The 13,279-nt window shown below is 35.2% G+C and overlaps 1 protein-coding gene across 1 annotated transcript in view; it reads right to left on the bottom strand.

Annotated features, from left to right (window-relative positions):
• The window catches only part of DNAH3 (dynein axonemal heavy chain 3), a 51,670-nt gene extending 38,612 nt beyond the window's left edge, over positions 1–13,058 (bottom strand). Inside the window, exons 1-16 of the mRNA XM_030957994.1 lie at positions 12,948–13,058; positions 11,954–12,158; positions 11,661–11,694; positions 10,992–11,172; positions 10,298–10,487; positions 9,642–9,837; positions 8,602–8,727; positions 7,684–7,879; positions 6,224–6,403; positions 5,714–5,850; positions 5,451–5,556; positions 4,707–4,885; positions 4,232–4,416; positions 2,788–2,911; positions 2,052–2,208; positions 176–320 (exon numbers count right to left, since the gene is read on the bottom strand). Of these exons, the coding sequence (XP_030813854.1) occupies positions 176–320; positions 2,052–2,208; positions 2,788–2,911; positions 4,232–4,416; positions 4,707–4,885; positions 5,451–5,556; positions 5,714–5,850; positions 6,224–6,403; positions 7,684–7,879; positions 8,602–8,727; positions 9,642–9,837; positions 10,298–10,487; positions 10,992–11,172; positions 11,661–11,694; positions 11,954–12,158; positions 12,948–13,058 (2,452 nt within the window). The remainder of the gene's footprint in view (positions 1–175; positions 321–2,051; positions 2,209–2,787; positions 2,912–4,231; positions 4,417–4,706; positions 4,886–5,450; positions 5,557–5,713; positions 5,851–6,223; positions 6,404–7,683; positions 7,880–8,601; positions 8,728–9,641; positions 9,838–10,297; positions 10,488–10,991; positions 11,173–11,660; positions 11,695–11,953; positions 12,159–12,947) is intronic.
• Positions 13,059–13,279: the final 221 nt, after the last annotated feature.

The raw sequence follows: 13,279 nt of genomic DNA, 5'->3' as shown, positions 1-13,279 counted from the left end.
CAACTGTGTTACAAAAAATTACCTTAATGCAAAATCCAAGTCAGTAACTCTATTTCACACTGCTTAACAGCATTTATCCCTTTAAAATTATTTTCTCATGACTAATCAACCCTCTCAGCTTCTACTTAACTAACTGCAAATAACATGTTTCTTCAAATGAACATCAAAGCCTCACCATTCATCCATTCCTCAGATTTGATATGGAAAGCATATGCTGTTACCCAAAGCTGCTCATAAGGTTCTTTGGTTGTAATTATAGATTGCAAGAGAGGAAATTGACTCTTCTCCTGCCCAAGCAAATCTTCTTCATAATTAATACCCTTTAGGGGGAAAAAGAAAAGTGTGTTATTCCCATCAAAAATTCCTACTGTTGTTTAAACTTCCGAACAGACAATACACAATTATTTGACATGTCACAGATCTGTTGATATAGGCCTGTGGATTTTAGGTGCATAAAGTAACAGTGTTCTTGAAAATTCCCCTGGTCCTTTCACAGAATCATAGAGGTATTTTCCAACCTAAACCCTTCTAAGATCAAGTCCAATGGTTAACTCAGTATTTGAGGGTATCTTTTACTACTCAAATAAATTTTAAAATCCAAATCCATTTTAAAATGAGATAATGAACTATGGAATTCAGTGAAAACAAGGCTCACAAGTTTCCAATCCACAGTGAAATCTAAATGTAAGCCCCTCAGCTAGAGAGGCTTTTAGGATTTTTTTAACCTTGTGATTAGGTTTTTTTCTTTTACAGAATTATCTCAGAGCTCCCATAAAAACAGGTGTTAATTGCTGTATTTATTCATGGTAAGACATTGTCTTCATCCAAAAGATTTTATAGTAAAAGTCAATGTGCAAATATTTAGATTTTTAAAAAGTATTGTCATCTTCATTTTACAAGTAGGGACGCGAAGCACAGAGAAATGCTGTCTGAAATGTAGACACTGAATTCAGATTGAGTCCTGAGTCTGTGCTTTTATAATGCTAACAGGCCTTTCATAAAACTTGTAAACATACAATATGAGCTGCAGGCAGAAAAAACATAAAGATTCATGTTCCAAGATGGTATTTAAATTCATATATTGACTGAGCTAATTGTCATGTCATTTAAATTGTGTGGATACACCTCTCATTGCAATCATGTATTAAGAAACTTAGGTAGATCAGAACAACTGATTAAGCCCATAACAGCATATCCATGCTGTAAACTCACACTAATTAAATATACTAGATGCATTTAAATCAGATTAATAGTGTTAATGTGTAGGACTACCAGTTTATTTAAATTCTAAACTCAATAAATTGGTTCCATTTTTTTCTTTTGAGTGGGACTTAATTAAAATCTTGACCCTTATGACTCCATATATGGAGAAATTTCATTCTCTCACTGTGATTTAGAAGATTAATTAAGCCTCACAATGCCTGTGATATCTCTCAAAGACAACCCTTCTAATTTCCCAGCAGAGTCACAGCTGAGACAAACTGTTCAACTTAGGATGATGCAATAAATTGAAGAGCCCTAAATAAAATCTAGACATCTTGCTCTCCTGTTTGTTTTTTAGCATTTGAAATTCATGTTATGTGTTAAAATGTATATTTAATGCCTATCGGCGTTAAATGGAAATTATACAAACAGTTGAAATATATTTGGGTTTAATTAGAGAACAAGCAGAGGGGCTGAAAACACAGCTCCAGTGCACAAACCATGATTCAGGAAAAATGCCAGCTCCCTTACATTCTCTGCCAACATTGCCAGATCTCTAGATAGCATCTTGGTACTACTGACTGCTTGGAAACACTGAAATTCATTATTTTAATTTTTAAAATTCCCTGAAATACTTTTTCCCAAAATTTGCTCTTCAACTTAGTAGTTGGGACGAACCAGCATATAGGCACATGAAGATATTTGCCACATCTTGGTGAATTTGGAAATTTTAAAGCCATCTTAACAATATATGGCCAGAACACTGAAAGAAAAAGCAGGGCAGAAACCAAACTTTTGCTCATCCAGCACATTCTAACCCACTCCATACTCAATTAATAAATACTAACCTCAAATTCTGCTAGAGCATCAGCTATATTCTTATTTAACTTTTCCAACTTCTCAGTATTCTTCCTCAATTCTTCTGCTGTCACAATATCTCCTCGCTTTTTGAAGCTTTCTAATTCTTTATTATAAACTTCAAGAGTTTCCTTAAACTGAGAACACCTAAGATAAAGATAGCTAAGGTAATATGATGTTGTATTTCATTCCTTTTCAGGCTTCATTTATTTTATTAATTACAACAGGCATTGTCACATGAAATCTGATTCAATACTAGTGAAAACACATATGCCAGTGAAAGCTCACTAATCATTTATATCAATACTATGCAGTTCACAGGATTAGAATTCAAGGCTCATTTTCAACCCTCACAATTGATTTACTTTACTTATATTTGCTACCTCTACTACCTGGAGAAAAGAAAGGAAGAGTGAAAACAATGTAACAAAACTATGTGTAGTGCTGTACTAATCAACATACAATATAACAATATAAAATTATGAATATTCTGGACCAATCCTCCATTCCTCCTTTCAGATCTGTTTAAGTGTAGGGATACTCGAATCCACCCTTACCAATAGTATTTTTCAGAAATCTCCATAATACTACAAGCTAGATTTATTCCTTACTTTCTCAGGTGCCTTCTAAGTTTTCTTTCTTTGAAATTATCTCCCTTCTACTCATACTGAGATTTTTTTTTTCTTTAAAAATACCCAGTGAAAAAAAAATTACTTAACACCATACCTTTCAAACAATGCCCTCTCCACCTCAATTCTCCTGTCAGTCAACTTATTTTTACTGCTTTCAAATATTTTCTTTATCTCATCAAGCCAAAGGAAAACTGTGCTGTTCAGGTTTATGTCCTCATCTAAAATAAAAAATATAGTCACCTTTAAGAAAATACCTTTTAACCAATGATTTTATAGAATGGTTATTATATAATAGAATGGCTGCTAACAAGCAAAACAGTTAAACCATGTTTAGGAATAAGCAAAGAAACTGGTGGGTGGATTATCTTTACTGCAAAGAAACTCTTCCCTAAAACAAGTCTGATTGACAGCAAAACTGTAAAATCAAGTTAAGAATGTGAAATTATCTAAATAAGATGTTAGCTAGGCAGAGACAGTTAGTAGCACCAGCTATTCCAGAATATCAATTCCATTCAGGTATTCCAGAATATCAATTCCATTCAACTACACACAGAGAGACCACTCCTAACTAAATGTGTATTATACCTACATAGGATGAATAAATGTTTAAACCATTTCTAGTCCCCAATTTGTAAATGCTGAATTATTCACAAAAGCTAGAGCATCACAACTACAAGATGAGCACACATCTCCATATTTGTTTGCTCAGTGCACTTAGGTCATTATAACTAATGTAGGACACATGTTTATAAACCCAGCTACAGAGAAAATGTAATTATGAAATACTGAATTGCAAACACTCCAGTCCAAAATGTAACAGAAAATTGTCCTGGCTTCCATAGGCATTCTAATTTTCATCACAAATGAAGTCTAATAAACATGAAATATCCTTGTTATTTCTAGCATTGTCTGATCCAAGGTGTATTCTGCTTAAGGAAACAGTATTGTCCTGACACTAAAATAGGTTTGCATTCATTTAACTGCTCTCCCTTTTTAGGTGCAGCAAACAGACTGCATCTGTGAATTACATTTTTGCTTTGGATAAAAGCACAAACTAAAAGTAACTTCTCCAGATGTATCTTCAGTCTAAGAAAACAGCCTTCATATTAGCTAAGAACAGCAAACCATGACAGCAAAGCAACTAAAGGCCTGTTCTGATCTAATCCTCAGCTGCAGAGATGCAAGTTCTTACACTTTCTATATGCTGTCATAGAGCCTTTGGCATGTGGCTTTTTGGATAGCTTTTATGTGGAGAATTTTTATTTAATTACACAGAGGTGTAACATCATTTGGCCAGATTACATAACAATGACCTGATAATACCTAAAACAGGTTAAAAAGCTCTGTCTGTGCTGTGTGCCATTCCTCTACCTGCACTGGTACACTTTGGCCTCTATTGAATTCTTTTTATTTCCTTTCTATCTCTTTTGGAACTTTCCATTAGCATCCTAGAAGATGCAATATTTAGGCATGCAAAGCCCATTATTTATATATAAATATTTTCATATGGAAATTTTATATTTTGTAGTTAGACATACCAGAGAGATCAGCATAGTCCATGAGGATTTGCAGCCTTTGTGCTGCTTTTTCGAGATCCTTTTTCAGTTTTACAACAGTAACATCACTGGATTTCTTTAAGAATGCTTCATATTCCACTAGCTGTTCAGTGCTCTGAGGCACCTCACTCATTCTCTTTGCAATAAAGTTAAAGTCATCACAAATTCTTCAACAAAAAAGAGAACAGACATATCACTGGGATTGTAAATGAAGAGAGACGCAAGATCTAGTAAAATGATTTTGTCTTTGAAAAAAAAATAGATTTCTTCATACATTGAACTTTTTTTTTTTTCCTGTGAGTTCTATCCAAAGTTCCCTGTTTAGCCTGGCTGCCCATCTTGCACTTGTCTGGTCAGCACTGAAAACCTCAGCAGATGAGTAAAGGTATCTCATATACATACAGATATACAGCATCAAGGCAGGCAGACACCAAGAACCATCCATGCAAACAGGTACCTTTGATTCAACTGCCTATTTTCCATCACTTCAAATTCAATCAATGTGTCTTTGAGATTCTGGGTCCGATTGCAGAGTTCCTCATTCAGTTGTAGAGCATCCAGACAGAACATGGCCAGAGGAACAGTGATATCCATAGAAGCAATCTCTCCTTTCAGTTTTGTGAAGCTGTCAATCTTCTAAGAACAGAATATAATAAATCTGTTATTTTTCCCGAAAGTCTATAGCTGAAAACTCTGACACAACGAATAGTTTCCATCCAACAAACTGGATCATTTACTCTAAACAGAAGAAGGAAAAGTCATTTTTATCTTTCCAGAGACCTGCTCTTATCCACAGATTCCAGGGCTGAAAGCTTTGCACAGTAATTTGCCATAGTAGGGAAGACCACAAGCTGCCTAGGGAAGCATTTAGCCATATGCTAACTCTGGGATGCAAAGGGAAGAATAGACACGGCTGACTGAGGAAAAGACATTTAAAAGACAAGCAAGCTGCAGATTGACCAAATACTCTGGACAGCCTTTCTGCTAAGAAAGAACAACAAAACTGACAGAAGAAGGTTATAAAGAAGCCTCCTCCTACACTTGCACAGCAGCCATAAAGTCAGGGGCTATGTAAATTGAGCACTCCCTAGTATTCCCAAGGGTGAAATAAGTGATTTGTGCTTGAGGCAATAATTTAGGAAGTCATGTGTGATGTTTTAGCAGCTGTAATGACGTGCTGCACTTGTCAGGAACACATTACCTCAGTTAAAGCATCTAAAGAAGGAACTTTTTCCAAAAATTTTGAGACATCTTGCCGTGATTTGTTGTTCAAAAGATTGCTGTACTTCTTGTACACATTTAAATACCTTAAACACAGAAGACCACAAAAACAAACATAAGTTTCTGCTGCAAAGTTTCTCTATAGAAAGAAACAAATACACTCAAACTGTCTATTTAGTCAAATGGACAGTGCTATGAAACTGAGGGTTTGAAAGAGCAATGGAGTCACCAGCCAAAACTTACTTCTGTGGACCAACTATGTTGCTTTCAAAGATCTTTTCAAGTTTGTTTATATACTCTAAAAACAATGACTCTTGTGGTTTGACTGTATTAAGAGTGAGATCACCTCTTCGTAATTCCGGAAATAGAATTTTCTCTACCTAAAGGAAATCATTACAAATACTGTTACAAGACACAGAATAGCAAAATTTAAAAAAAGCATTCTATTTCCCATTCCCCTATCACATTAAAAGAATCACTATTTAGTAAAAATAGTCCAATGTGAAAATGCTCTGATCCATAATTAACACATGGTTACTCAGTGTGAAAACTATATGAAAATCAAATCAGTGCTTTAATATAACTTGAATCTGAAAAATATCTTCTATAAACAAAAAGATTGCACAGTTCATGATTCACAATCCTCATCTTTATCTTCTCTTTGTCAGTCTTCAGCCTCATTCATAACTTTTTATATTATAGATAGTTGTTATTAATATTGTATTTTGTATGCAGCTATAACTTATCCAGCACCTTTGGGAGCTCCTCAGAACTCTGCAGGATCTTCTGGAAGCAGTGACTGATTAAATCCCAACATGCTCCCAAAGGTGGCTCAAAGACAATATCAGGCTCTTTCACACGGAGCTTGACTATGAGTATCTGAGATAGGAAGAACTGCATTCCTTGATATGGTTCTTTAAAGTCATTGCCATCCTTAGGGAAAAGAAGGAAAAATTTACAGAACAAGGAAGTAAGCTATAGGAATAAAAATTTTTAAACCGTTCAAACTCCCCAAATATCCTTATTACACAATAACAATGGGATTATCTTCCCTGATATTTATACAAAACCTGATGTTTCAAACAAGATCCTATGTTGCTGACTCCTAAATGATTCTATAAAAGCTAGAATTAAGAAACTGGATTTAAGCCTAATTGTCTTTTCTCTTAAGTAGCAGAAGTACATCACTATTATCATACAGAACAACATTTATTTTAAAAAAGGAATCTATAATATCTATCAGAAATAAATTGTAGAATCTAGTTTTAATTGCCTTTAACTGTATGGTCAGTAAGAAGTGCACTACCCCCAAATTGCCTATACAATAATGGAGTCCTAATCCATGACTAGATTCTTAATGCAGGTGTTATAACAAGCAAAAAAATAAAAAAAAAACCAAGCAACAAAACAAAACAAATAGAAGAGCCCACCCAAACCAACCCACCAGATGAAACCAAAAAAAAATTTAAAACCTCAACCATCAGCCACACAATCATCATCCAGATGCACAGCTTAGTGGGCAGGCTTAGTGCAAGGTCTGATAGTAAATTGCATCAAGTGATTGATTCAATTGATCCTCTGCAATCCAGTATTTAACCCACCATATTTATTCATTTTGTCTTATCAAGGTAGGTCCTGGGTGATCCTATATTTAAAAAACTAATTTCATCAAACAAGCAACTTTTTAGGCAAAACAGTGGTAAGAACTCCTGTGGTGTAATGGTTACTGTTATAATTCTGTGCATTACTTGAAATAATATAGGGCACTCACAGGGTATAGACAGGGACAGCACATCCATAAATCACCTCTGCAAAGGATTACACACGTGACTGTGCACACTTTTGTCTTCAAAGGGAATTGTTTCTGTGCTTTCAGAGAAATACTGTAACTGGTTAAGACCAAGAAAATTAAACTAAAAAAACTCTAAACTAAACTAAAATAAATGCACACTCACTCTAGACTGAGCTGAAATCTTCTACCAACTCTTACTTGTGACCCTAGACCTGCCAGAGTGATCATTCAAGTCAGCAGTTCTTGACTGTGCAAAATATCCACTGAGTATATACAAGCCTTTGAAGGATACAACCATTTTTTTATGGAGGCAAGAGCTATTTGGGACATTTTAGCCTTCAAAGAGCACTAGATTTTATGGCTATATGAATTACCTCCATGTAAGACAGAAAACAATATATATATATATAAAAGCACATACCTTGTGGATCATAAAAAATGCAAGAAGATCTTCTAATGACTTAATAACCATCTCACGCAATTGTAATGACATTAGAGCTGCCACAGAGCTAAAATAGCTTTCAACTTTCTTAGAGGAATCAGAGTCCCTTTGAGGAGCAAAATGAAGCCACATATGTCTCTTATCAATAAAAATAGATGCACAAGTTGGAATCCACCTACAATGAAATAATACAAAATTTTTAAAGGCTTGTTAGTCTTACTTTGCTCCTTGCAATGAAATCTAAACTCAGAAATTACCCAAAGAATGAGTAAAATCCAAAGGGCTGGAAGAGAATTGATAATTAGATATCAAACAAAACTATACCTTCCAGGACTTAGAGGAAACCTGAGTTTTAAAGCTAAGGATGCTTGTTATAATGGACCACTATGATTAGTTTAAATTAATAGTAATAGACAAAACAATAGTAAATTATATTGTTTTATTAGTTATGAAAAAATATTCAATTATTAGCATTAAATGAGAAACAAGTTTGTAAGATATCTCAGGCAGCAGAATACAAATACTTTCCATCATGTGTCTCATATATTCTCTTTCTTAAATTGACTGATTTCCGTAATTAAAAAAAAAAAGATTTTCCATCACCATTTTTACAGATATAGACTCCACTCCTCGCATGGTCAGAAACCTTCTGAATTCCAGTCTCCATTTATTCATAGTTTATTACTATTTATTCTTGCACAAGCACTCTTGCAGTTCCAAAGGCTCTGACAGTGTCTCAGTGTTTATTCCTCTGAGGGCTATTCCCCCTTTGCTTTGGCAGCCTTGTGGCTGGGACTGCTGCCATCTCTGTCTAAGATCTGTTTTAAAAACAGGCCTTGATGTAGGTCAGACCCTGAGATATTCTATTTATCTACAGCTACCAGGGCTGGCACTGACTTGTGCTGAAGGATATCCCGAGCTTCCAGGCAGTGCCTCCGAACGATGTCCTCAAACTCCGCGGGCAGCAGCGGCAGGCGGCCACAAAGCACCTCTGCAGTGCGAACAAACCGCAGGTGGCTGTACCTAGGAGAGGGGAACACAGAGGAGATCCTCAGGGAATACTGTTTAAAAAAAAAAACATCCATGAAATATAGTCTGGAAGGCCTCAAGTGTGTTATAAACACTAAAAATGTAATTTCATTTATAAGTATCACTCCATCGCCAAGCCATCCAACAAGTGCATTTCTGATTGGGTTTTTCTATCAATAAACATAAAGGGTTTCACAAATTTTAGTTGTACTTGCTGTATCTAAAACTCTTAATTCTTTGCTAAAATTGCCTTCTCCTTTTCCTAGATTCATTAGTGTATCCATTCCTTAAAGAACATACAGAATGAAACCTACTGCTTCTATTCCGTATTATTAAGTAGCTATCCTGACTACTCTATGGGGAAAAAAAATGAAATTTCAGCAGCATGGCAAATATCACAGTATGTAACATACAAGCTTAAATTCCTGCAAATGTTTCTTAAATGCAAAAACAGCTCTCAGAATTACTAATTACCATAATATCTTGCTAAGATAACACATCTCAATTTTTAAGTGTCCCCAGGGCAAATTCAACTACAAACATTTGAAAGATATTCAATTTTAAGAATTAATTTTGTTCATAACAGCAACCATGATGAGAATTCCAAATCAACATTTACTTGAGCACTGGATCTTAATTTAGGCATAGCATTTTTTAACAAAGGGGATGATCTTTTCATATCATATAACACATGTTCATTCAGTGATTGCAGGAAACAATCATTTTATGCTGAAATTCTTAAAGGCTCAAAAAACAAGAACTATTTAGAAAATAGACATATTTTACCACTTTCTATCTTGTGGCTCCCCCAGGATTCTCTGTAGAGAAGTCAGCAGATGCACTCTAACCAAATCATTAAATAAAAACATGCTACATTTCATTAAGGTCCTATGAACAAGCCATCTTACTGAGAAAGCCAGAGCTCTTGCAAAGTGGGCATCATTGAATTCACTATGAACAGATTGCTTTCATTCCAACTTTTTGATTCTTTGTAAGAGCTGTGCCATGGGACTGGTGCACAGACAATTCTCCGGGGAAAAGGGCGTGGGGTGCTTTGAATAGAAAGTCTCTTCCTCTCAGCTGGATCCAACAAGATATAATCAACTAGAACAAATCATATATATCATGGTTAGACTGCATATATAGCCAAAACCTACATTCAAAACCACTGTATCTTCGTAGTTCAGGAAGAAGTAGAATTCTGCACATTTAAAACTAACATAGTCATATAGTTATATAATCACAAATTTAACTCTAAAATTATTAAGGGGGGGGGGGAAGATAATTGGTCCTGATTCTAAAAACAGGAGACAGGAGAAACAATTTTTCATTCCATCTCTCCACCTGATGGGATGTAAGGTTTCATAAATAGATATTTGTTGAAATTGTTGAATGCTGTATAGCATGATCACAGGTTATTTTCTCTCAGAGATCTACTGTAGTTCTACTGATCCCAAAGGAATTCTAAGATTCCCAAAGGAATGCTAAGAATAGAAGGAGATTCATTTTCAAAGTGCAGTAAATGTCTACATAGTTGGAACTGCTCAGAGATTGTGAGTCTTACCAATGGCTTTCATGATGCTGATACGATAATCTTTCCTAATCTCTCCTTTCAAACGTGCCAGGAATTTCTCCGGCTCTGGGCCAGGAAAAACGTGAGTTGGAAAGTGTTTTAAAATTTTATTCACCACTTCCTTATCCTGAGGTGCCAGCATGTCTTCTCGCACTCCATTATGTATGTAGTGACAGTACCGCTAAAAAATGTTTAAAAGATTACGCTTATTGTATGAATTTTGTGACAGATAATTAATTACTACAAAGTATTTTTAGCTTTTTCTATCACTTTTCTGTAATTGAAAGGTGTTTGAATAGAATGGATTTGGGGTATCTACCTATGCTCCTTTTAAAGCACTGACATCTTTTACAATACTTCCACTGGTGTTGATGCAAGCACATAGACCACTGGAACTCAGTTCAGCATATTAAATTACTGATCAAAAAAGTACTAGAGAACATGAGAGGTTAAGAATTTGGGAAGATACTTAACTCGCAAAGCCTTTACAACAAAAATCAGGGTAGCTACAAACAAATGAAAGAGTTGACAATATTTAACAGCAGTTTGCTATACTGAGTATTTACATCTCCTAATCCTCATGTACTGCCTGCTTTTCTGAGCTTCCCTTTAGTAAACAGTTTCTAGATATCTTTCAGATGATTACTGCTGCTACTTTCATCTTAAAAAGAAATTATATAAATACCTCTAAATCATCACTTGAAGGTATCTTTTCTCGCTTACTTATCTCCTTCTCATGTAAATCCATGAGAGCAAATTGTTCTTCTGGGGTCAGTGGCTGGTTGTTTGTATAATTTATGACATGCAGCTCTGGTGTATGAGCAGGTACACTCAGTGAAATGCGACTCACATTCTTTAACAAAGAACTTTTGAAAAAAAGAATACAAGTTCAGTGAATAAAGAAGCAGTAATGTATGACACAGATTATATAAACCACTTGTGCCACACTGAGGACAAGTATGACCTATGGAAGTATTTCAATTATTCAATAAAAAACTCTCATTAAAATTGCATAATCCAATATACTACTTTAATATAAAGGATGCAAGCATGCAAACCTTACAACTGACCAGTATCACTCAGACAGGCAGTATTTTATGAGCAGTTCTATCAGAGTCAAACCTACTAGGACAGTTATTTAGGTTACCCAATATCATAATGTATTTTCATGTGATTATCTTATTAAAATCGTATGACTCAAAAGCCAGTCTTGATGCACATACATTTTTTGTAGGGCCTTACATTCTCATGCTTGGATGCTTAACACAGCATTCAGTAAAAAGAAATATTAAATCACAACTGAAACCAGATTTACTGTAATAATTTGTATCTTTAAACCATTACAGTACATTACCTGTCAGAACTCCATCGCCTCTTTTTCCCTGCAGCTTTAAATCTCAGTTAAGAAAAATCACATACAGACATCTTTTTCAAATAAATATTTCATATTGGTGAAAAACAGAGCTAAGATAATTAATCACATAATGAAATAAGAAAAAAATACAATGTCACAGAGAAGCACTGTATGTGATTATTTGGAGGGATGAACCTAACTAGTAAATGTGAAACATTTATTGAAGTTATGCATGTACTGGCAAATTTGTCTATACTGACTCTGAACATATAAACAGATTCAAATATGGATACACAGTGAAGGCTGTGTTATTTCTATCATTGAAAAGGACTTCATTTTTTTTATATTTTTTAATTTTAAATCCCGTGCAGTAGGAGTGTAGTTATTAGCTATGGAGTCACTGGGACTTCGGTAGTGCGGCTGTTCTTTGAAGGGAGCTGCCAAAGTCCATGATGACTCCTGCATCAAAGGAGGATAACGGGCCTTCTGAAGGACAAGCTGAAATTGGAAAAAAAAAAAGCAAAAGTTTTACAAAGCACAGTAATTTAAAAAGCCTTCTTAGGGCTAGAACAGGATTAAACACCAATTAGTACAAAAAGCAAATACATAGGTCAGACCATCCATCCATTTTTAGATCACTGTGCTCTCCACATGAATAAGGATAATTTTACAGAACACTTCAGTTGTACTCAGGGTTTGGTGGTTTTTTTTGCATAATCAAGGTATTTTTTTATAAATAAGAGAAGATGGTACATGATCTAGTTCTTTCTACTCCCCCACATCTCTATCTTGCTTCTTTTCTTCTCCTTATATTTGCTTAGATTTAGAAAATTCCTATACCTTAGGCCTTTGTTAATTACTTATCCACTTTGAACACTCAATCCTTGTAATAGCTGAAGAATAGTACAAGTTAACAAATTCAGCTCTTGTCATTCTTTCACATCACAGTAAGGATTTGTAATAGGTTTCTTTTGTCTGTTCATTCCATGTTTTCTGAGGTGACTTATTGATGGGCTTTTCATCAGTCCTGATGCCTGAACTTTACCAAGATAGCTCACAGGCAAGTGGGATGCATGCCTCAAAATATCCTCAGAGATAAAAGTACAGGAGATACAATGAATATACTTGGAATCATTGGTTCATTAAGGCTGGAAAAGATCTCCAAGGCCATCAAGTTCAACCTTTGACCTAGTACCACCATGCCCACTAAACCCCATTGGAAGAAATGGGAATTTGCCAGCAGATGGAATGTGTACATACCCTGGCAGCAGGGGAGAGAGCACATACCTCATACAAGTCTGCAGGTGCATCTGAAGCAGAAGCAGAAGCAGAAGCAGGTGTAGGTGTGCGCTGGAACGATAATTTCACTGACTGCTTTCGACGACTCATATTGCACATGGAATTGTCTTCTGACTAGACAGAAATGAAAAGCAACCTCAAAGACGTTTATGAAATACTTTGTTTCAAAAAAGATTAATGAAGAAGGAACAGAGTCCTTCAGTTTTCATCAAAACTTACATATGGCAACTTTTTGAATTTTAAGGAAACAGCCATTCTTTGTGGTGGGTTCCTCATCAAAACATGTTTTTTGCAGTCATTTTATAAAACTTCTAAACACT

The sequence above is a fragment of the Camarhynchus parvulus genome, chromosome 14 (genome assembly GCF_901933205.1).
Source record: "Camarhynchus parvulus chromosome 14, STF_HiC, whole genome shotgun sequence".
Classification (NCBI taxonomy): Eukaryota; Metazoa; Chordata; class Aves; order Passeriformes; family Thraupidae; genus Camarhynchus; species Camarhynchus parvulus.
This window is presented reverse-complemented; position numbering and strand designations above follow the sequence as displayed.